At 37.6% G+C, this 21,638-nt stretch overlaps 1 protein-coding gene across 5 annotated transcripts in view; it reads right to left on the reverse strand.

Annotated features, from left to right (window-relative positions):
• The window catches only part of RPRD2 (regulation of nuclear pre-mRNA domain containing 2), a 57,990-nt gene that overhangs the window by 24,789 nt on the left and 11,563 nt on the right, over nucleotides 1-21,638 (reverse strand). For all 5 annotated transcript variants that reach the window (XM_087827829.1, XM_087827827.1, XM_087827826.1 and 2 more), the window contains exon 2: nucleotides 9,012-9,141. In XM_087827829.1, coding sequence (XP_087683955.1) covers nucleotides 9,012-9,141 — 130 coding nt within the window. The remainder of the gene's footprint in view (nucleotides 1-9,011; nucleotides 9,142-21,638) is intronic.

Here is a 21,638-nt window from a genome sequence, read left to right on the forward strand (position 1 = left end):
AGATGAGGCTATGGACAACTCACCAAACTTATTGATAGGTATGACGTTGAGAGGGCTACTTAGTGTGCTCAGTGGCATAACTAGCATCCCAAAAGACAGCCTGAGTCTAACAAGATAAAATCTAATAATGAAGAACCTAGTCCAAAAAATCAACTAAATGAGTACAGAATAAGACCAAGCTTAGCAATGCTATGTAGCTTCTTTTTTCTGAAAGGTTTCATTGAAAATATCATGAATCAATCACATACTGTAACATGTTTTCCAAAAAGCTATCACTTAGTTCTATAATAATACATAGAATGGTGGAGGTGAGAAGTATCACTTCATTCTGCTTGCTTCACAGATGGGCTTCTGTGCCAAGCTAGTCATCTTACATTAGCAAGAAAATTGTTAAAGTAGAAGTGCTTGACAAATAATTACCAGAAGCAAAATTAAAATCGTATCTTATGTGGAACTGTAGAAGAAACAGAAAACAATGCAGGGAGGTTATTAACTATTGTAAAGGAAAGGAATCAAACTGGTTTTGTGTAATCCCAGAAGGCAAAATAAGGACCAAGGCACGAAGTCATAAGGAAAGAAATTTCACTCTATCAGGCCTGCCAGAGAACTGAGAACATTCGAACATTCTTAGCAGATATGTCAAAAGACAAAATGGAAAAAACAAAAACCCCCAGAAATTTAACTGCTCCCCAAGCAAATCCACCAATCCATAGGGAGTTTGAAGACAGAAAACAGCTATATCAACTTTATGGCCTCCTTCAAACACGAATCCATACCATCCATTAATATCATGTGTTCGCAGAGGACTTTTTTTCTTTTGGCCTAATGATAGTATGTACAGGAAACAGAATTGTATTAAATTTCTAGAAAATTATATTTTCTAGAGATTTATTAACCAGAATGAAGACTCTATTCTCATTTCTTTTGTTTTTTATGCTGACACCCTTTCTCTCATTATAAAAGATATATATACACATACATACAGTTGTATATATAGTGTTTTATAGTCTTTATTGCACAGTATAGTGTACATATATATAACAGTAGTATATACAGTATTTATAAGCTTCATATATTATAAACACCATAATATGTTATATATTATAAATACTATATATATAAATACTATGCTATATAATACACATACACTATAAGTACTATAAATTTATGTATATATAACACTGAAAAAACGATTGAAAAGTTTAAAGAAAAACTCCATTTTCACCAAATGGAGATTTACAATATACCAATTTCAGCATTACTATCTTCTAGTTTCCCCCCCCATGAATGCTAGTATTGTATTTGAAACCAATTTTGTGTGTGTGTGTGTGTGTGTGCACGTAACTGTATTAAATTCTTTTCACTTAACAAAATAAGCTTCCTCTAATCTACTCTTTGTATAAACATTACTTTTAATGACTATACAATACTCTATCATGTGACTGTTCCAAAATTTATCACTTACCTATTATTGGATATTAGGTTGTTTCTAGATTTTTTTTTTTTTTTACTACAATTAATGCTGCAATGAGTATCTTTTGGTTCAAGTCTCTCTCCTTAATAATGCGAAATATTTTCTAAGAGGGCTGTACCTATTTATACTCCTACCACCAGTATAGGTATGCTGTTCACCATACTTCTGCAACAATGGTTGGTCTCACTTCATTTTGTATTTGTAATCTCAATTTAACCATTTCCTCTCTTTTAAAAGTTGTGCTATCAAAAATTTCAAATATACTTAAAAGTAGAATCACCCAGATTAAAAAAGTTATCAAGATTTGCCACATTTTCTCCATCTCTCTCTCTTTTCTGTTGAAGTATTTTAAAGCAAATCCCAGCTATCACGTCATTTCACCCCTACTCAAAAAAAAATTCTAACATTTTGTTATATAAACTATAGTGTTACTACCATGCTTAATAAAATTAACAATAATTCTTTGGTATCATCTACATTCATTCTATAATCAAATTCCCTTAATGTTACAAAAATGTCCTACCAGAGATATTTAAGATTATAACTTATTTTCTTAACATGCAGTTGCATATAATTCACTTAAAATCTATTGGGGCATAGGATGTAAAGTTAAGCTCTAAATAGATGTCCTAGTAATTGCTCCAATATCAAAATTTCTCTTTTCTATATTGATTTACTAGCATGTATTTAATTATCTTTTCTAGGCAGCAAATGCGGTTCCACTGATCCATTTTTACATTATACAATATTATCTTCAAAACTGTAGCTTATCTTCCCTCATTACAACTATATCTCAAATCATTTCTTCGTTACACTTTCCCTTGCTTATTTTTCCTGAGTAAATTTAGAGTAATGTTAAGTTCCAAAAGAGGAAAAATTTGGCATTTTTAACTTGACTTATATTAGGCGGACATATTAATTTGGAAAGTATTACCTTTCTATTAACACCTATGAATGATTTATACAAGATTCTTTATTGTAGCAAAGCATTAATATTTATGAATTTATGTGCATCATTCCCAAATACAATTTATTAATAAAGGTCTCATATTTTCTGTTAAGGGTATCCTTAAGTATTTCATATATTTTATTGCCAAGTATGACTCACCATTCCTCTTACTGCTAACTTCCCAGAGTAAAACTGATTCAGAAGTTTGTTTTCTACCAGAAATGTGGAAGTTTCCCCTCATCCTTCTAACACTTGTTATTTTCTGGTTTTGTTTTGAAATTCCAGTTCCCCTAGTAGGTGTAAACTGTTTAGCTGCCATTTGAAAACTTTTTCTTTTGTAATTTCATTACAGTGACCAGGTGTGGAATTCTTTTTTATTTATTCTGCTTTGTTTATGTTGTGCTTCCTGTACCTGCAACTTCGTGTTTTTCACCAATTCCAGAGTTCTCAGGCATTACAAAGAATTCAAAAGTTCTCTCCTCCAGGACTGTAATTTGATGTTAATGAGGCCTCTCATGCTAACCTTCACTAGCCCACCTCCTTCTCTCTATTGCTGCAATTCTAATTTCTTCAGAACTATTTTCTAGCTTAATCTCCTTTGCCTTTCTAGAATTCCTATTGGTTCTTTTCCAAATCTATCCATTTTTCATTTTATCCCATTTAATCTTTCTTTAACATTTCTTACATAGTTGTTTTGCATATTCTATCTGATGATTCTAATATCTGAAGCTCAGTGTGTTTGTGTGTGTGGGGGGGTGTCTAAATCTGCCAATTCTCCCTCATGGTGGTTTGTTTCCCAATGTGTTCAGTGAGCCCCGTGAGCACATATTTGTTGATCTGAATCTATGGGATTCCGGGTGGTCTAAGTAGAAAATGTGTTCCCCCAGAGACAGTCTATACTGGAAGCCAGGGAGAGCTTATGACTTAACACCTTGCTGACCAGCCATTTCAAGCCAGAACTCACCCGTGAGGCTGGCTGCTTTTCCGTCATGACCAGTCAGCAAGGCGTTTAAAATTACTTACATTAATGTAAGTACAGACATGAGTTATCTCGTGACCAGTCAGCAACATTCAGACACGGAAACACGTGTATATTCATGACCAGCCAGCAAGGTGTTTAAGACCACTTTATCCCCTCTCCAGTCTAACTGCCCAGATCACATGGTACTACTGACATAGGCATACTGGTTAGTGTCGGCTCTGACTCTAATATGTCTACTGCTGCTGGTTCAGCTTATATTTTGTAAAGAATGTAACTGTTTTATTTAAAAGAACATTTCTGAACAAATGGTTTGGTCATTCAGTCAGAAGTCCAGTCTTCTGTAAATGTCTGTTTTTCAAACAGACTACATAGCTTATACATGGCAGAGACTGTAACTTATTTATTGGTGTTTCTTTGACACCTAGAAGGTGCTCACTAAATAGTAATTAAATGAATGATAACTAGATTTTGTCATTTTCAAACCAAAGTATTCATTATGAAGTCCCAAAAAATATTTACCAAAGTCCTCAAATAAAATATGCTGGAAAACCAGCAACTGCAAAGAAAACATACAAATGAGACTAGGGTATAATATAATTAAAATAGTACTAGATGAGGAAGCTTAAGAAGTTTTAGTTCTGGCTTTCGTAAGAATTCTTTTGGGGGCTACGTTTCCTCATTTGTAAAATGATTTTTAGTATATAATTTGTTAGCTCTAAAATTCTTAGACTTATTCGTTATCTATACAAACAGAGAACTCTCAGACTTCTACAATTCAACTATCTCTTGTATTTAGGAATTCTCCAAAGATAAAACAAAACCAAAAAAAAAAATCCAGAATAGCAGCTTTACTTACCTTGTTATTCTAGATCTCTACTTCAGCCATTACTGGCCACAACCTCAATTTCTGTAGAATGTACAATCATTACCACACATAACATAGAACAATTACTTATAAACTTTGTTGTTTGACTGTAAGTAACAAAAAAATGGCTGACCTTTGAAGAATTGCTAAGATGTTCAACAGCAACACCCCTACCCCCAGGTTTAAAACAGCAAGGTACCAGCAAATTACTTCAAAGCATAAAGTTGATGAAGAGTACAGAGGAGGTACCCAGGTATCACAGTTAAAATAAACAGAACGAAACAGCATAATCTTGTGCCTCACTCGGGAATATCTTTTCTTTATCAATATCTTATTTCTGGGATATCATCAAAATAATGTGCTGTATCTTTCAGGTTCTTAGTAAATATTTGCTAACTGATTGAATGGAAGACTAAATAATGGGTCAACTCAAAGAAGAGGCAGTCAATACTTTAAAAAAACTCAAGAAATTGTGACACCCACGCGGGATCACAATACCAGATATCAGGTTATACTACAAAGCCACTGTAATCAAAGCAGCCTGGTACTGGCACAAAAACAGACATATAGATCAGTGGAACAGAACAGAGAACCCAGAAAACAACCTATGCCATTATGGTCAGTTAATATTTGACAAAGGAGGCAAGAGCAGACAATGGAGTAAAAAGACAGTCTCTTTAATAAATGGTGCTGCAAAAATTGGACAGGTACATGCAAAAACTGAAACTAGACCACTGACTTACACCATACACAAAAGTAAATTCAAAATGGATAAAAGACTTAAATGTAAGATATGAAACCATAAAAATCCTAGAGAAAAACACAGGCAGCAAAATCTCAGACATCTCTCGTAGCAATATGTTTGCTGATACATCTCCTAGGGCAAGAGAAACTAAGGAGAAAATAAAAGGGACTGCATCAAAATAAAAAGCTTCTGCACAGCAAAAGAAACCATCAACAAAATGAAAAGGGAGCCCACTGTATGGGAGAACATATTTGCCAATGACACATCTGATAAAGGGTTAATATCCAAAATATATAAGGAACTCATACAACTTAACAAAAGGAAGACAAACAATCCAATTAAAAAACGGGCAAAGGAACTAAACAGACACTTCTCCAAAGAGGACATACAGATGGCAAAGAGACACATGAAAAAATGTTCAACGTCACTAATCATCAGAGAGATGGAAATTAAAATCACAATGAGGGATCACTTCACACCTGTCAGAATGGCTCCATCAACAAATCAACGAACTACAAGTGCTGGCGAGGGTGTGGAGAAAAGGGCACCCACTACACTGCTGACGGGAATGCAGACTGGGGCAGCCACTATGGAAAGCAGTATGGAGTTTCCTCAGAAGATTAAAAATTGACCTAGCATTTGACCCAGTGATCCCACTGCTAGGAATATATCCTAAGAAACCGGAAACACCAATCACAAAGAACTTATGCACCCCTATGTTCATAGCAGCGCAATTTACAATAGCTAAGATCTGCAAACAGCCCAAGTGCCCATCAGTAGATGAGTGGATAAAAAAGCTGTGGGACATTCACACCATGGGATACTGTGCAGCTGTAAAGAGGAAGGATCTTTTATCCTTTGGGACAGCATGGAGGGAACTAGAAAGTATTATGCTAAGTGAAATAAACCAGTCAGAGAAAAACAAGTAGCACATGATCAAACTTGTATCTGGAATATAATAAACAAAATAAACTGATGATCAAAATGGATCCAGAGACACAGGAGCATGGAACAGACTGAGGGATCTCAGAGGGCAGGTGGGGAGGGATTAATCAAAGAACTTAACATGTTTATAAGCATAACTCATGGACACAGACACTGGTCTGGGGAAAGCCTGGGGGTGGGATGGATGCAGGGTGGAGGGGATCAATGGGGGTAAAAAGAGGATATCTGTAATATTTTCAACAATAAAGATGAAACAAAAACAAAAAAAGTAAACACATAACACTAAAAAAAAATCCAAAAACTCAAGAAATTAGAGTGGAGATAAATTTTATCTTTAAAAACTTGCTATTCTGTATCTCCTAAAATAATTCCCACTTTATAACTTATCTTTTTATTTGCTTATAACAAGTATCTTCCCCAGTGTGTCACTTGTCTTTAATTTTATGGCTTATTTTGTAACACAGAAGTTTAATTTTGATGTAATTAAATTCATAAATACTTTCTTTATGTCTTAAGAGCTTTTTAACTCCTATTATCATAAAAAATTTTCATATTTTCTTCTAACATTTTAAAGCTTTGTTTAACATCCCAAGGTAGTTAATTTGCAATATATATCTGGGTTGTTTCCACATTTTTATTACGACAAATACTGTTGCTATAAAAATTCTCTTTCATCAATCTTGCTATACATATGCAAAAGTTTCTCAGGGTTTTGTAAAAGACTAGGGCTGGAGTTGCAAGATCATAGGGTGTGCATAACAAACTTTTTTTTTTAAATATATCTTTATTGATTTCAGAGACAGAGAGGAAGAGAGAGAGATAGAAACATCAATGATGAGAGTGTCATTGATTGGCTGCCTCCTACACACCCCCGACTGGGGATGGAGCCCACAACCCGGCATGTGCCCTGACTGGGAATTGAACCATGATCTCCTGGATCCTAGGTCGACGCTCAACCGCTGAGCCATTCCCGGCAGGGCCATAACAAACTTTTTAACAGGAGGCTGTTTTATACCAAAGAACCCTAAAACCAATAGTATATGAGAGTTCCCACTGTGCCACAATCTTGCTAATAATTACGGTATTGGTGAACTCTAAAATTTATGTCCTATCTGGTAGGTATGTGTGCCAGTTATTAATTTATTGCCTCTCTGCTCTAAATCACCCTTCTTGATGCTACTGGAGCCACAATGCAAACTGTTTTCCCCTGGCTCAGTGTTAGACTCTGCCAATGGAGGGCCCTAGAGTGACACTAACAAGCTGGAAATGGCTGTAGGGATTCTTTTGGTGTTCTGTTCTAAGTGGATCAGCAAGTGTGCAGGCATCCTGGCAGCATTTTAGCAGAGTGTTGCTCTTGCAGTTCAGTGATGAGTGCTCTCCACCCTGTTTCTTAGCCAATACCGTGGCACGTAGCACGTGCACGTAGCAGTTCACTCTTTCCTCAGGACTAAGTCTCAGCTGGGAGGAGAGGGGGGCTCCTCATTCACTCTTCTCTCAGGTCCAGAAGTAGTCTCAACACACCTTAGAATTCTTTTATTCTTTCTAGTAGTTAGATAGCTACCTTTTACCTGCTTAACAATTCTTTTTTTTTTTAATCCTCACCAGAGGATATGTTTTTGTTTTGTTTTTAGAGATAGAGGAAGGGAGGGAGTGAGGGGGAGAGAGAGAGAGAGACAGAGAGAGAGAGAAGTCAGTTGGTTGCCTCCCACATGCGTCCCACCAGGGACTGAACCTGGAACCCAGGTATGTGCCCTGACTGGGAATCGAACCCACAACCATGTGGTGTATGGGACAAGCTCCAATCAACTGAGCCACCTGGCCAGGGCTACTTAACAATTCTTTATATTACACTGTCCTTGTTTAAATCACTAGTGTGTGATTTGTCTCTCTGGACTGGAAGTTGACTATGATATATGTAATGATATATCTCAGCAGTTCTAAGGCTATATGACATTTGAGATCACAACAGGCGGAATGGAGAAGCATCTAACAGAATTTAGCTGTCTGTTATTAGTTTCACATAGTTAAAAATTAAGAAACTTCATATAAAAAATCCATATTTTAAAGAATGAAAAAGTCTTTGCAAGGTCTGGCAGTGTGCGTTAACACTGGGCTCATATATCTATATTTTTTAACCCTCACCCAAGGATATATTTTCCACTGCTTTTCAGAGAGTGGAAGGGGGGGAGAGGGAGAGAGAGAGAGAGAAACATCGATGTGAGAGAGACACATCGATTGGCTACCTCCTGCTTGCATGCCGACCAGGGACAGGGATTGAGCCTGCAACCAAGGTATGTACCCTTGGCCAGAATCGAACCCAGGACCCTTCAGTCTGCGGGCCGACACTCTTAACCACTGAGCCAAATCAGCTAGGGCTGAGCTCATATTTCTTTTCTTTTTTAATTTTTATTTTTAATATATCTTTATTGATCTCAGAGAGAGAAAGGGAGAGGGGGAGGAAGAGATAGAAACATCAAGGATGAGAGTCGTCATTGATCAGCTGCCTCCTGCATGCCCCTGACTGGGGATCAAGCCCACAACCTGGGCATATGCCCTGATCTGGAATCGAACTGCAATCTCCTGGATCCTAGGTCAATGCTCAACCGCCGAGCCACGCCTGGCCAGGCTGGGCTCATATTTCTTTATTGGCCATAGGCTAGGGCTGAGTAGCTGCTACCCCCTTTTGATGGGTTTTCCTCACATTCAATCCACTTCACTCATCTATGTTACCTGCCTGGAATTTAAATTTTTTAAATTGGTTACTGCTAGCATATACAGTATAAGATACTGCTTTTTCTATGATGGTAAGTTAGGCAAGAAGAGGCAGACAGTAAATATCAAACTTTCAAAAAGGGAACAAAGGGTTTTTAAAAGAAAAAAATGTGTGCATTAGTAGGAAAGTTACAATGAACAATTTGGGAAAAATACTCTTAGATCTTTAAGCTATTAGATCTTTATAACTATTACAGTTCTTACTAATGGGTAACAATAGAAACTAAAACTCTAAATTTTCTAAGCTTAGATCCCAAAGAACAGTAAGAATTTACTTACTTCACTAGAGCAGCTGCTTCTGGAAGTACATCAGCAAACGATTCACGGAATATGATTGCGTTTTTCCTTTTACAGTTCTGGATGACATCATTAGCAAGGTAAAAGAGATTCAAACGATGGGGATAGGCAGCTAGAGATGACAAAAGACATAAATAAAACCAAATCAGTCAATTTATACTTAGTTCAATTTATTTCAAATATAATGCTCTCAAACTGCTATGAGATGGGATGGATGGATGGATGGATGGATGGATGGATGGATGGATGGATGAACAGACAAATGAACTAATATGATCAACAGGGTTTGTTCAAGGTACTCCTTGAATAGATTTTTACTTCACTTTATAGATGCTTGGCACTAAAAACACTAACTCTGGAGAAGCTAAAATAAAACAAAATTGCTCTCCCAAACATTTGAAAAAATAAAAAATTGAGTAGAAGCAGCTCAACTTGTTGCAAAAACATCAGGGTTAGCGCAAAGAGTATGGGCTTTAGAATCCAATCAGAATGTGACCTCAGACAAATTCCTTAACCTCCTCTACATTATAATTATAGACTCCTTTCATCAACCAGTCCGGATACCACTCAGATACATCTAAGTCCTCCCATCTACTGGAAAAGAGGTTCTGTTGCTACTTTCATCACCAAGTGAATGTCCTGGGAAATAAGTAATTTGATCCCATAAAACACACCTAAGTCAATCTTCTTCAAAGGCCCATGACAAGGCCCAATCAATTTACTATCTGGCACCTTGAGCAATGCCACCCCAAATTTCGTTGTTATCCTGGACAATTTTAATACCCATACAGAAGACCCATCGTATTTTCTAGTCCCCCCATTTTTTTTTTTAATCTCAAATCCAGTAACCTCCCAGAACCACTCCCTTTTCTGTCCACAACCTCCCACTCCCATTATACTTGTTCTTCAATTTCATCAGAATCTGTTCTTTATTTTCTCTACAGCCTCTTCCAGTACTCAACTCTTTCTCCATCAATTCCAGAGTCTCCGACCCATTATTAAAATCACTTTTTATCAAAACCTTCATCATCTTTCCCCCACCAACTAAATTTAGCTTTTCTAGCACATACACTCAACAAAACCTTAAATCTGGACTGAATGCCTTTACTACAATTTTATTTCTGCTCCTGTGTTCTGCTGAAGAAAAATCGTATCACCAGGAGGACCAATCTCCTTCAGCTGGGCCCTCAATACTACAGTCCTTCCACATGTCCTTAATTAGCATCTTCTCTCATTTACTGTAAGAGCTATTTCAAATTTCTACCACACTTGTCAAGCCCCCTTCCTTACCACATTCCTTCCTCACTCTCAGGAGGTAAGCTTATATGCTATTTCACAGAGAAAGCATAAATCATAAGATGAGAATTATGTTCTTTCAAAAGTATCCATATTTAAACCCACCCAGATTAATGTATCTGAGTCAGTTAAGGCCTTTCAGAATCAGGAATCTGAAAGAGCTTTATGTACTCGCTGTCTCCATTTTAACTCCTGGTGTGGCTCAGTGGTTGAGCATCGACCTAGGATCCAGGAGATCAAGGTTTGATTCCCCAACAGGGCACATGCCCGGGGTGCGGGCTCGATCCCCAGCAGGGGGCATGCAGGAGGCAAGCCAATCAATGACAGCCCTCATCATTGATGTTTCTATCTCTCTCTCCCCCTTTCCCTTCCTCTCTCTTAAATCAATAAAGATATATTAAAAAAAAAAAAATTACATATAGCCTTGGCCAGGTGGCTTGGTTGATTGGAGCTTTGTCCTGTACACCAAAAGGCTGCGGGTTCAGTTCTTGGTCAGGGCACATACCTAGGTTGTGGGTTCAATCCCCAATTTGGCACATATGGGAGGTGACCAATGGATGTTTCTCACACAAATGTGTCTCTCCCCCCACTCAAATAAATAAAAACATTAAACACACACATACACACAATGTATGTAAATCATTAAGCTTAGAACACAGAAAATGGAATGCTATCAGCATAATCATCCACTTCCATGCCTTTAACTACCAGCACCTATGTAACCATGACTCCCATATCCATACACATCAAACCTGGATGTCCCTTTACCAGTCAATGCTAAATCTCACAGGCACCTTGAGCTTGATTTTTCAGTATTTTACTAATATTTATCTTCCTCCTCTTCCCTCTTTTACTGCTCCTGTATTTAGCCAGAATTTTAGCAATCTTTTTTGACTCTTCCTCCTTTCTACCTTTCAGCCCGCATTTGTTAAATCTCCAAGTCTAGCCAATTTTGTCTCCAATAATATCTATCAAATGTCTTTTCCTTCTTTTCCTACTAAAGCTCTTTGTTGGGTTCATCACCTTTGACCTGGACTACTACTTCAATAGCCTTCTAACTGGTTATCTTGTCTCTAGATTTGCACCCCCCAAAATTTATTCTCTATATTGTTGCTAAATTCATCTTCTAATATGCAAACATTGTCCAGTTATTTCTCCTATCAAATCTGCCAATGATTTCCAATTGCATATTGGAAAATGCCCAAACATCTTAGACTCCATTTATGATCTGGATATTACCTTCGGTTTCAGTCTCATCTCTTCCCCTTCAAAATCAAATTCCGTCTTTAATGAACTATAGTTCCCAGAAACCTCTCCCTTTCTTGTCTCTCAGAATCTTCCTTTTCCATGATAATCCACTCTGAATAACCTTTAGTGTTTTCTATTCATTTGTAAGAAAACATCCAAAAATTTAAATTTAATCCATGTCAGATTCTGACCCTCCACCTCATTTCTACTTCTTCCTAAAACAAATCACCCCCAACTATTTTATTGCCATTTTCCCCCCATGCAAACCCTCCACTCTAGCTGGAGCACTAAGAAATTCAGGAGGAATGAGAGAAGTTGGCTGAGGCAGTCTGGGGAGATGCCTATGAAATTTGAGAAGGCCCATCCTGAATGTTTTTGAAACCCTCTCTACTCTAGTTCTTGCTTACCTGGTTAGCCTCAACTTTAGCCACTCTCGCCCTTAAAGCTCCAGTTTGGAGAACAAAATTCTGCTCTCAATTCCAAGCCCCAACCCCTTCCCTTGTCACCCAATAGGCTAATTCCTTTGCTTTTTTTTTTTTTTTTAAAAATATCTTTATTGATTTCAGAGCGAGGAAAGGAGAGGGAGAGAGATAGAAACATCAATGATGAGAGAGTCATTGATTGGCTGCCTCCTGCACCCCCCCTGGCTGGGGATGGAGCCCACAACCCCGGCATGTACCCTGGCGGGGAATCCAACTGCAATCTCCTGGATCCTAGGTCGATGCTCAACTGCTAAGCCACGCCTGGGCCGGGCTCCTTTGCTTTCTTTAAGTCTTGGCTTACATCTCACATCTTCCCTCAAGTTTCCTCTGAATCCACAAGGCTATGCCTTTAGTGAACCCTGAACTTAATCTGTCAACACTTATCACAATGACTAATTCAGTGTCTGATAGGTGCTCAATTAGTATTCGTTAAGAAGTTAAATTTTCATAGGCAGGAAGGAAGGGAAGAGCACTCCAGTGAGAACAAGTCATGAGCAAAAGTGCTGAATAGGCCTGTGCAATGACTGTCTTTCATTTTGGAGGAGGGAGATATTTAGGCTAGAATTTTAAATTATTTAAAAAAAACTTATATATCCCTTTCTGCATGCTAGGATCTGTTCTAAAGATGATACAAGTATTAACTGATATCCTTACAACAACCCTATGAGATTAGTACTATTATCTACATGTAAGAGGTGGAATTAAGTGAATTGTCCCAAGTCACAGCTAGTAAGTGGTAAAGCTAGGATTTAAATACAGACACCCTGGCTCCAGAGTCTACGTTCTTAACCACTACCTATTTCTGTTTGTCTGACCAGGAAGGTTTGAGTGAAAGAACAGTAGGAGAATCTTTGACAGATGACAAATTCTGGTGGGACTTAAATAATGAACTAAAAAGTTTCAGACTTTATTTTGTGGCTAATGAGAAGCCATAAAAAGCTTTTATACAGAAGGGTATTTTAGAAAAAGCAACAAATAATAAAAAGAGCTAATAATACTGCAAGGAAGGAATCAGACAAATTCAGGTGAGATATTCTGCAGGACAACTGGTCCAGTCTCATCAACAAAAAATCAATGGCATAAAATACACTGAAGAGACTAAGAGATTCCAGGGACATAGCAATCTGATGTAATTAATTGAGAATTGGATATAGGTTTGGACTAACCAACTGTAAATGCCATTTTTGGATCAACTGAAGAAATCTGAATGTGGTCTGAGATTAGATGAAATCATCAACTGAAAAAAAGTAATTAAGAACAACTCATATTAGGGAAAAAATCTGTAAAAGAAATCAGAATGGCTATGGAATTAAGTTTTAACAGTGCTGATCTCTATTTTTTTTCCCTTTTGCTTGCCTGTATTCTAACTTTCTACAACAAATATTTGCTGTTTCCATAGTAATAGGTTATTAAAGAAATGTAATCTGGTTGTCTTGAAGTAATTTATATTTCAGCCTGGAACTCTTCTTTGAACTACAGACTCAAATATACAACTGCCAACCCAACATCTCTTCCTGGATGTCTAATACACAGCTAAGACTCACCCTGTGACCTTTTGATTGGTCTCTTCCTCCAACTGTCTCCTCCTACAGCCTTCTCCATCTCCGTAAATGGCTTTTTCTTCTAGTGGCTTTTTTCAACCAAAAACCTTGAGTCATCCTTGACTCCTCTCTACCTTTTACACTCCAAATCCAAACTCACAATGCAGATCTCATTAATGCTCCCTTTGAAATATATACAGACTTAGGAAGTTACAAATGTAGAAAAGAAGGCTAGAATAAACCCTGTGGTGTTGAATTATAATTGGAAGTCCTGGTATAAACTCAGTTATATATATAGAAAACATATGGTGACTGAATACACGTGTGCACGTACATGCATTTGTGTGTGTACATGTGACCATTTACTAAATCTCTCAATCGAAAAGGCCTAGAAGTAAAAATATCCCAGTACCTAATACCTACATCTTGGTTTCTAAGAGGAACAAGGGCTTCTTGGAGAAATGGCTGATTCCATGCCAGGAAAAAAAAGTAAAGAACTTGGAACATGTACTATAAAGTAAAAAAGTTCTCAAAGAATAATATCAAAAGGACACAGGCACTACCTTCAAGGAGTTCCCAGTGGCCAAACCTATGAAATGGACAAGTGTCAAAATAAATAATAAATAATTATAACCCACTGAATAAAATAGCAATCCATGAATACATACTGATACAAGTAAATAAATAAAAAGGGGAAGAGGAAAGCCCTGCCTTATAATCAAATGCCAACTAATAAATCTGTAAGGAATGATGGAATTTTAAAAATCTGCATCTGGAAACCATCACAGTAAAAACTGACTCAAGCAACAAACATCAATGGATGCCAAAGCTAGTGAGAGAAAGTTTAATGCGGAACACGGTATTTACATAGTTTCAAACTGCTTGCTCACAAAATAGTCACTTTACAGTGGAGAAACCTGGCAAACAGACATCTTAACCACACAATAAAAGTTAATGTCACTATTAATGGGGCTGATTGACGTCATGTTCCTCCAAGCATAATGGGTTAAGAACACAGCATCACTTCTGTGATACTTTTGCCAAAACTGCAAACCTGAATCTAATAAGGAAACACCAGACAAACACAAATTTATGGATATTGCACAAATTAATGGTCCATATTCTTTAAAAACGTCAAGGTCATGAAAGATAAGGAAAGACTGAGGAACTGTTTCAGACTGAGGAAAACGAGAGACTCGACAACTAGCTGTAATACATGACCCTGGACCTTTTAAAAACCATTAATGGGATAACTGGCAAAATTCAACTAGGGTCTATGGATTATACTGTATAGTACTCTATCAGCTTACTTTCCTGATTTTGGTAGTTGTACAGATGTTACAATTGTTGCAATTTATTAAATTGTGTCTCCCCAACCCTGGCTAAATGGCTCGCTGGTTGGAGCTTCCTCCCACGTACCAAAAGGTGGCGGGTTTGATTCCTGGTTGGGGTTGGGGTGTGTATGATGGTTTTTTTCCCCTTTCCCTTCCTCTAATTCTAAAAGTCAATAAAAACATACCCTGGAAACTTATGTTAAAGTCCCAACCTCCAATGTGACTATATTTGCAGGTGGGGTGTATAAGGAGATAATTATGGTTAAATGAGGTCATTAACAGTAGGGCCTTCTAAGAAGATAAGAGTGTCTTTGTCTTTACCAGAGACAACAGACTCTCACTTTGATGTTTCTCTCTCTCCCTTGGGGGGGGGTGTGGGGGGGCATTAGGAAGAGACAACAGAGCCCTGGCCAGTGTGGCTCAGTTGGTTAGCACCTTGTCCCACGCACCAGGAAGGTCATGGGTTTGATTCCTGGTCAGGGCACATACCTAGGCTTTGGGTTTGATCCCTGGTTGGGGCGTATGGGAGGCAACCGATCAATGTATCTCTCTCATATCGATGTTTCTCTCTCTCTCTCTCTCCCTTCTTCCCTCTCTAAAATCAATATAAATTTTTTAAAAATAATTAATTAATTAATAAAAGAAAACACAACCGAGATCCACCTCCTGCCCCGACAATCTCACCATTTGAAGACACAGTAAGGTTATCTGCAACCAAGGAAGAGAGCTTCCACCAGAAATTGGACCCTATTGAACCTTGATCTTGGGCTTTCCATCCTCCAGAACTGTGAGAGAATAAATTTCTGTTGTTTAAGACACACAGCTTGTGGTATTTTGTGAAGGCACCCTAAGCTTATTAACGCAGCTATAAAAGGAGAATATCTTTGTAGAAAATGGACACTGAAGTATTAAATATGGCTTCATTTCTGTATCATACACTCAATAGTTCAGGAAAAAGTATGTGTATATGTACGTGTGTGTATGGAGAGAGCAATATGTAAAGCAAATACAGTAAAACATTAATTACTGGGAAATCTGGGTGAAAGGTCCATTTTATGCCCATCCTTGATACTTCTAAAACCTTGTACATAGATACGGTACTGCTCCCTCTGAGTTGAAACTATCAATTTACAAATGTCTCTTCACCATAACATAAAACTTGAGTACAGTGGCTTTGTACCTCAATGTCAATCAACTACTTAGCAGGTATACAATAAATATCTTCTACTGGATAAATAAATACTAACCAAAGCCTCCCTTCTAAAATCACCCTCATCCAGGGAGCATTTGAGATACTGCTTCTCAGCATGTTGTCAGTTTGGCTCAAATAAATTCATAAAAATTTTCTACAAGTTTGGACACTTTTACATTGACATTGTCTACCTGTGAATTGCTCACTTTTCCTTTGAAATCCCAGACCTCTGCCTCTTCTCCTTTGTCCAAAATGGCATAGTAAACCTCAACTGTCCAATTCATCTTCGTGTCTCATATTCTTACGGCACCCCCACATGTACACCCATAATAAATTCTGAATATTTTCTCCTGTTAAATAAATAATAAATAAAACAAAACCATCCTCATCCAGGCCTCATCTTTCCCCATGCTCCAAATTATCTGTTTCTCTCTCCTACCAATTACTCCCAAATATTTTAGGTCCCCTAGATAATAGCAAGCAATAATCTAAGCTGTAAAGGGGAAAGAATCTTTTACTCCCATTCCTTGTTAACCAAATACATCTTCTGTAACTCTGTATTACAGAGTCTTAAACAATCCCAACCATGGCTCTTTTGTAACATTTACTCTCTCAAGTTTGACCTTATTTCACTAATATAACAATGCTTGTGAAAAGAGAAATATCAAATAGAAATGTAATCTGTCCCCCTGAAGTGCTAAGGAAGTCCTGTCTCAAATCCACATATCAGAATTCTCATTCCTTTAAGAGGATGGTATAGCAGGAAGAAAATGGAAATTGACCCAAACTAACATCAATTCAAATTCTACCTCAATAACTAACTGGGTCATGACCTTAGGTAAAATTATGTCACCAAGACTTAATTTCCATATCTTAAAATCAATGTAATTGCTCAGCCCGGCTGGGAGTGGCTCAGCGGTTGAGCATCGACGTAGGATCTAGGCGATCGGGGTTCAATTCCCAGTCAGGGCACATGCCCCGGTTGCGGACTTGATCCCCAGTTGGGGGCGTGTAGGAGGCAGCCAATCAATGACTCTTATCATTGATGTTTCTCTCTCTCTCTCTCCCTCTCCTTTCCTCTGTCGGAAATCAATAAAGATATATTAAAAAAAATAATAAAATATATATATATAATCACTCAAAGGGCTTTTGGAAGGAATATGTATGTTAAGTATCTGTAGCAAATCAGTACTTCATTGACAGTTGTTTTCTCCCAGTTTTCCTTCCAAGTTAGTGTATATCAGGCAGCCACGAGGAAAGAATACCATCTACTGGAACTAATCTAAATTAAGATATGTACGACAAGTTTCCTACTCTTTAACGCTGGCCTCTGGAAATGGGGAGAAAAAGGGCTTTATAATTCTTAGCTCCTCCAATCCTAGGAGACCTGTGAAACATTTACTCTGCCCAAAAGATCAGAGGCCCAATCACTTGGAAACCCTAGTCTTCAAAGAACTCTGAAGAGCTTCAACCAACTGTTTCTTTCCTGTTGTAACTCCAGTCTAAGCCACCATCATGTCTCACTTGGTCTATTACATTACTATTCTAACAGATCTCTATGCTTCTGTCCTTTCCTCCTTATAGCCTATTCTTACCATGGCAGTGGAGGATCCTTTAAAAACAAAGTCATGTTACTTTCTGCTCAAAACCCTCCAATGGTTACTCCTTTCACTCTAAGTAAAAGCCAAAGACTGTCCTATGTGATAAGCCATTTCCCTTACCTCTCTGATCTCATCTACTTTCACACTTACCCACTCCATTCCAGCTGCAGTGTTCTGGAACATTGTTTTCCTTGAACATACCGCATTTACACATACTTTAGGGCAGGGGTAGGGAATCTTTTGTCTGCCAAGGGCCATTTGGATATTTGTAACATCATTCCTGGGCCATACAAAATTATCAACTTAAAAATTAGCTATGAAAAAAGCTCCTAGATTTATTGAATTTCGAGTCCCGCCTGTGGTTGCCTTAGCAGGGCCAGACCAAATGATTTTGCTGCTGTATATAGCCCTCAGGCCGGACATTCCCCACCTTTGCTTTAGGGTTTTAATTCTAACTGTGCCCTTTACCTAGGATTTTTCCCCTCCAGGTATACATCTGGCTAATTCAGTACCTTCAGGGCTTTAGCAACTCTCTCCCTCTCTCAATGGAGCCTATCTTAAGTGCTTCCTTTTTTTTCTTTTTATTTTGAGAGTATGTTTATCAAAGCTGGGAACACTGAAACAAAGGAAGGGCTTAGGATATAGAAGAAGCAACAGGAGAGAGCCTAGGTGGTGCTCTCCTTTGGCTCCCTAGAAACGTTATAGGCAAGAAGTGAGCCAAGCAGGGTTGCTGTTAGCTAGTTCACTGAAAAGTCAGAGAAAAGGCAGCCTTGGAGACAGGTTTAGGGGGTAAGCCCAGGATGAGCTACTGCTCACTACCCACTGCTCCCCTGGTTGCAAGGCTCATGGAGACCCTTAGAGTTTAGGAGAGAAAAGTAAGATGCATGCCTGAGAGGAAAGAAAGGTGTGGGCATGCTCCAGAGAGAGCCTGTTTCAGTGCTTCCTTTAATGCTACAAGCTGTCCCCTCCATCTTCACCTTCAATTCTAATGCCCTTTACCCTGCTCTATTTTTACCATGACTTTATCATTTTCTATAGTACTAATTTATTTTTTAACTATGTTTTTGTGTGCCCCTTTCCCTATCAAATGTTGGCTCCACCAGTCAGAAATCTTAATACATTCATTGATGGATCCCAAATGGCACACACATATTTGGCACTCGATAAAATGAGATATTGGCTCTGGCGTGTAGGATTCTTATTATTGTCCTATGTATTTTAAATTTTCCATGATTTCTTCTTTGACCCATGAGTTATTCATAAATGCATGTTTTAATTTCTACACAAAGTGGGACTTTTTGTTAACTTCTAAGTTAACAGTGTTAGGCTAAGGAACATGAATCTGTACAATACAAAGCACTGAAAATTATTAATCTTGCATTAGGGGCCAGTATATATCATTAACTGGTTTAAATATTCCTTGTTTTTTCGAAAAGAATGCATAATTTCTCATTTTAGCACACAGGGTTCTCTCTATGAGTTCAGTAAATTAGATATGTAGTACAAATTTTCTACATCTTTACAAATTTTGTATCTGCTTGAACTACCAATAATTAGCCCTGGCTGAGTAGCTCAGCTGGTTAGTGTTGTCCTGATACACCAAGGTTATGGGTTTGCCCTCTGGTCAGAGGACCAGAAGCAACCAATGAATGCATAAAAAAGTGGAATGACAAATCGATGTCTCTCTCTCTCTTTCCCCCTTCCTCTCTCTAGAAAATCAGTAAAAATAATTTTAAAAACCCACAACTACCAATAATCAAGAGCTATGCTCTAACCCTTCCACTACAGGGGTGGGGAACCTTTTTTCTCCGAAGGGCCATTTGGATATTTATAACATCATTCCCAGGCCATACAAAATTATCAACTTAAAAATTAGCCTGCTATATTTGGTCAAACATTTAATTAACTCACCCCTAATGTGACGGCTGGAATTGCTGCTCTTTGGTGAGGCCCCTGGAGGGCCATAGGGCCCTCGGGCAGGACGTTCCCCACCCCTGCACTAGAAAAATGGACCTGATTAATTACCTCTTAGTATACAAACATTTGCTGTGTACATTGATGCTATTTTATTAGGCGCATAAAATTTAGAACTGTTGTATCTTTCTGGTGCACTGAACTTTTTGTCATTTTAGGGTTTCATTCTGGCCAAGGGCACATGCCTCGGTTGCAGGCTCAATCCCTGGCCCCAGTTGGCACCGGCACCGAGCAGGGGGCAACCAACTGATGTCTCTCTCTCACATCGATGTCCCTTTCTCTTTCTCCCTCCCCCCCTCGCCTTCCACGCTCTCTGAAAAAGCAATGGAAAAAATATCCTCTGGTGAGAATTTAAAAAAAAATAAAGAAAAAAATAATAAAACCATTTCAGTTATTAAGTTATATACATTTCTATTAAAAATATTTTACACAACAAATAAATTTACTGAGGAGAGCAGCATTGTTTTACAGTTTTGAAAATCTGATACCTGGTTTAATAGAAAACAACTAGGTTCTCATATCTACTTCTACATTCAGTTTACTGTTACATATGAATTAATGAATTACTTTCAACTCTGCAGTTAGGTGAAATCATCAAAATACACAGGCACACAATCTCATAGAAACAGAGTATAATGGTGGTTGCCAAGGGCTAGGGAGTGGGGAGATGTTGATCAAAGGATACAAACTTCCAGTTATAAGATGAATTAAGTTCTAGAGCTCTAATGTACAACATGGTGACTATAGTTAAAATATGGTATTATATACTTGAAAGTTCTCATGAGAGATCTTGAGACATTCTCATGAAAAAAAAAGTAATTATGTGGGGTGATGGAGGTGTTAACTAACCTTATCATGGTAATCATTTTGCAATATATGTGTGTATCAAATTATCATGTTGTATACCTTAAAGTTACATAATATTATATGTCAATTACATCTCAATAAAGCCGGGAAAAAATAGGCACAAGGCTGTCTGGGAACCATTATAGTATATACATCACACTGCCTAAGGAACACTACAAAATACCAATAAACTTTGAACGAAGTGGGAAGCTATCTAGCACAGTGGTAGAGTATAGACCTTTCAGTGAAGACTGCTTAGATTTGAATCCTGGCTCTATTGTTCACCTGCTGTGTACCTTGACAAATTTACCTCATTAAACCTTTAAGTACTTCACTTATCATTTATAATTTTTTTTTTAAATTTTGCCTGTCACTAGTATAGTTAATTTTAGATATATATCACTAATGGACTAAGAAAAATTTACCGTATGAATTGTTATATTAAATGCAATCACATAACTCAGTAAATGTTAGCTATTTATTACTAAATCTATTAGTGATATGTTTGTGAAGTTAACTACGTTAATGACTAGACATTAAATAAAGAATATTGTTAAATAATAACAAAGGACTTGTAAGCAACTGAGGCTTTGAATCTATTGTTTCTTTACTTTCTCCCAGTCACACACAACTTCTGCCTACATTAAAAAAAAAAATTAAGCTTATGCTTAGCCACTCTGAAACCAGGTATGGTTTCCTTTTCCCATGCTGTAAATGTTCTGACAACTTCCTCAAAATAATAAATTAACTTCCCTGAGCCCCAGCTTATAAAAATGTCAAGTGGGGATAACTCATATCTTACAGAGCTAATGTCAGGTTTAGAGGTAATGTATGTATGATATCTACTAAATATGCTCAGCGAATACTTTCACTCCAACCAAAAACCAAAAAGTGAGACCTCTTTTAAACTGTTACAGCATATAAAAACTCATACTCTCATACTTCTCAGACCAGTTATTTTTGCTCAGTTCTTACCTTAGTTACTAAATGTTAAGTTTCTTATAATTCACCTTTTTCAGCACTCAATAGAGTCTTACACAGAGCAAGCATTCAGTATTTCTGAATTCATTTTCTTTGGACATAGGAACACACTAG

Source organism: Miniopterus natalensis, chromosome 19, assembly GCF_054644295.1.
Source record: "Miniopterus natalensis isolate mMinNat1 chromosome 19, mMinNat1.hap1, whole genome shotgun sequence".
NCBI classification, from domain to species: Eukaryota; Metazoa; Chordata; class Mammalia; order Chiroptera; family Miniopteridae; genus Miniopterus; species Miniopterus natalensis.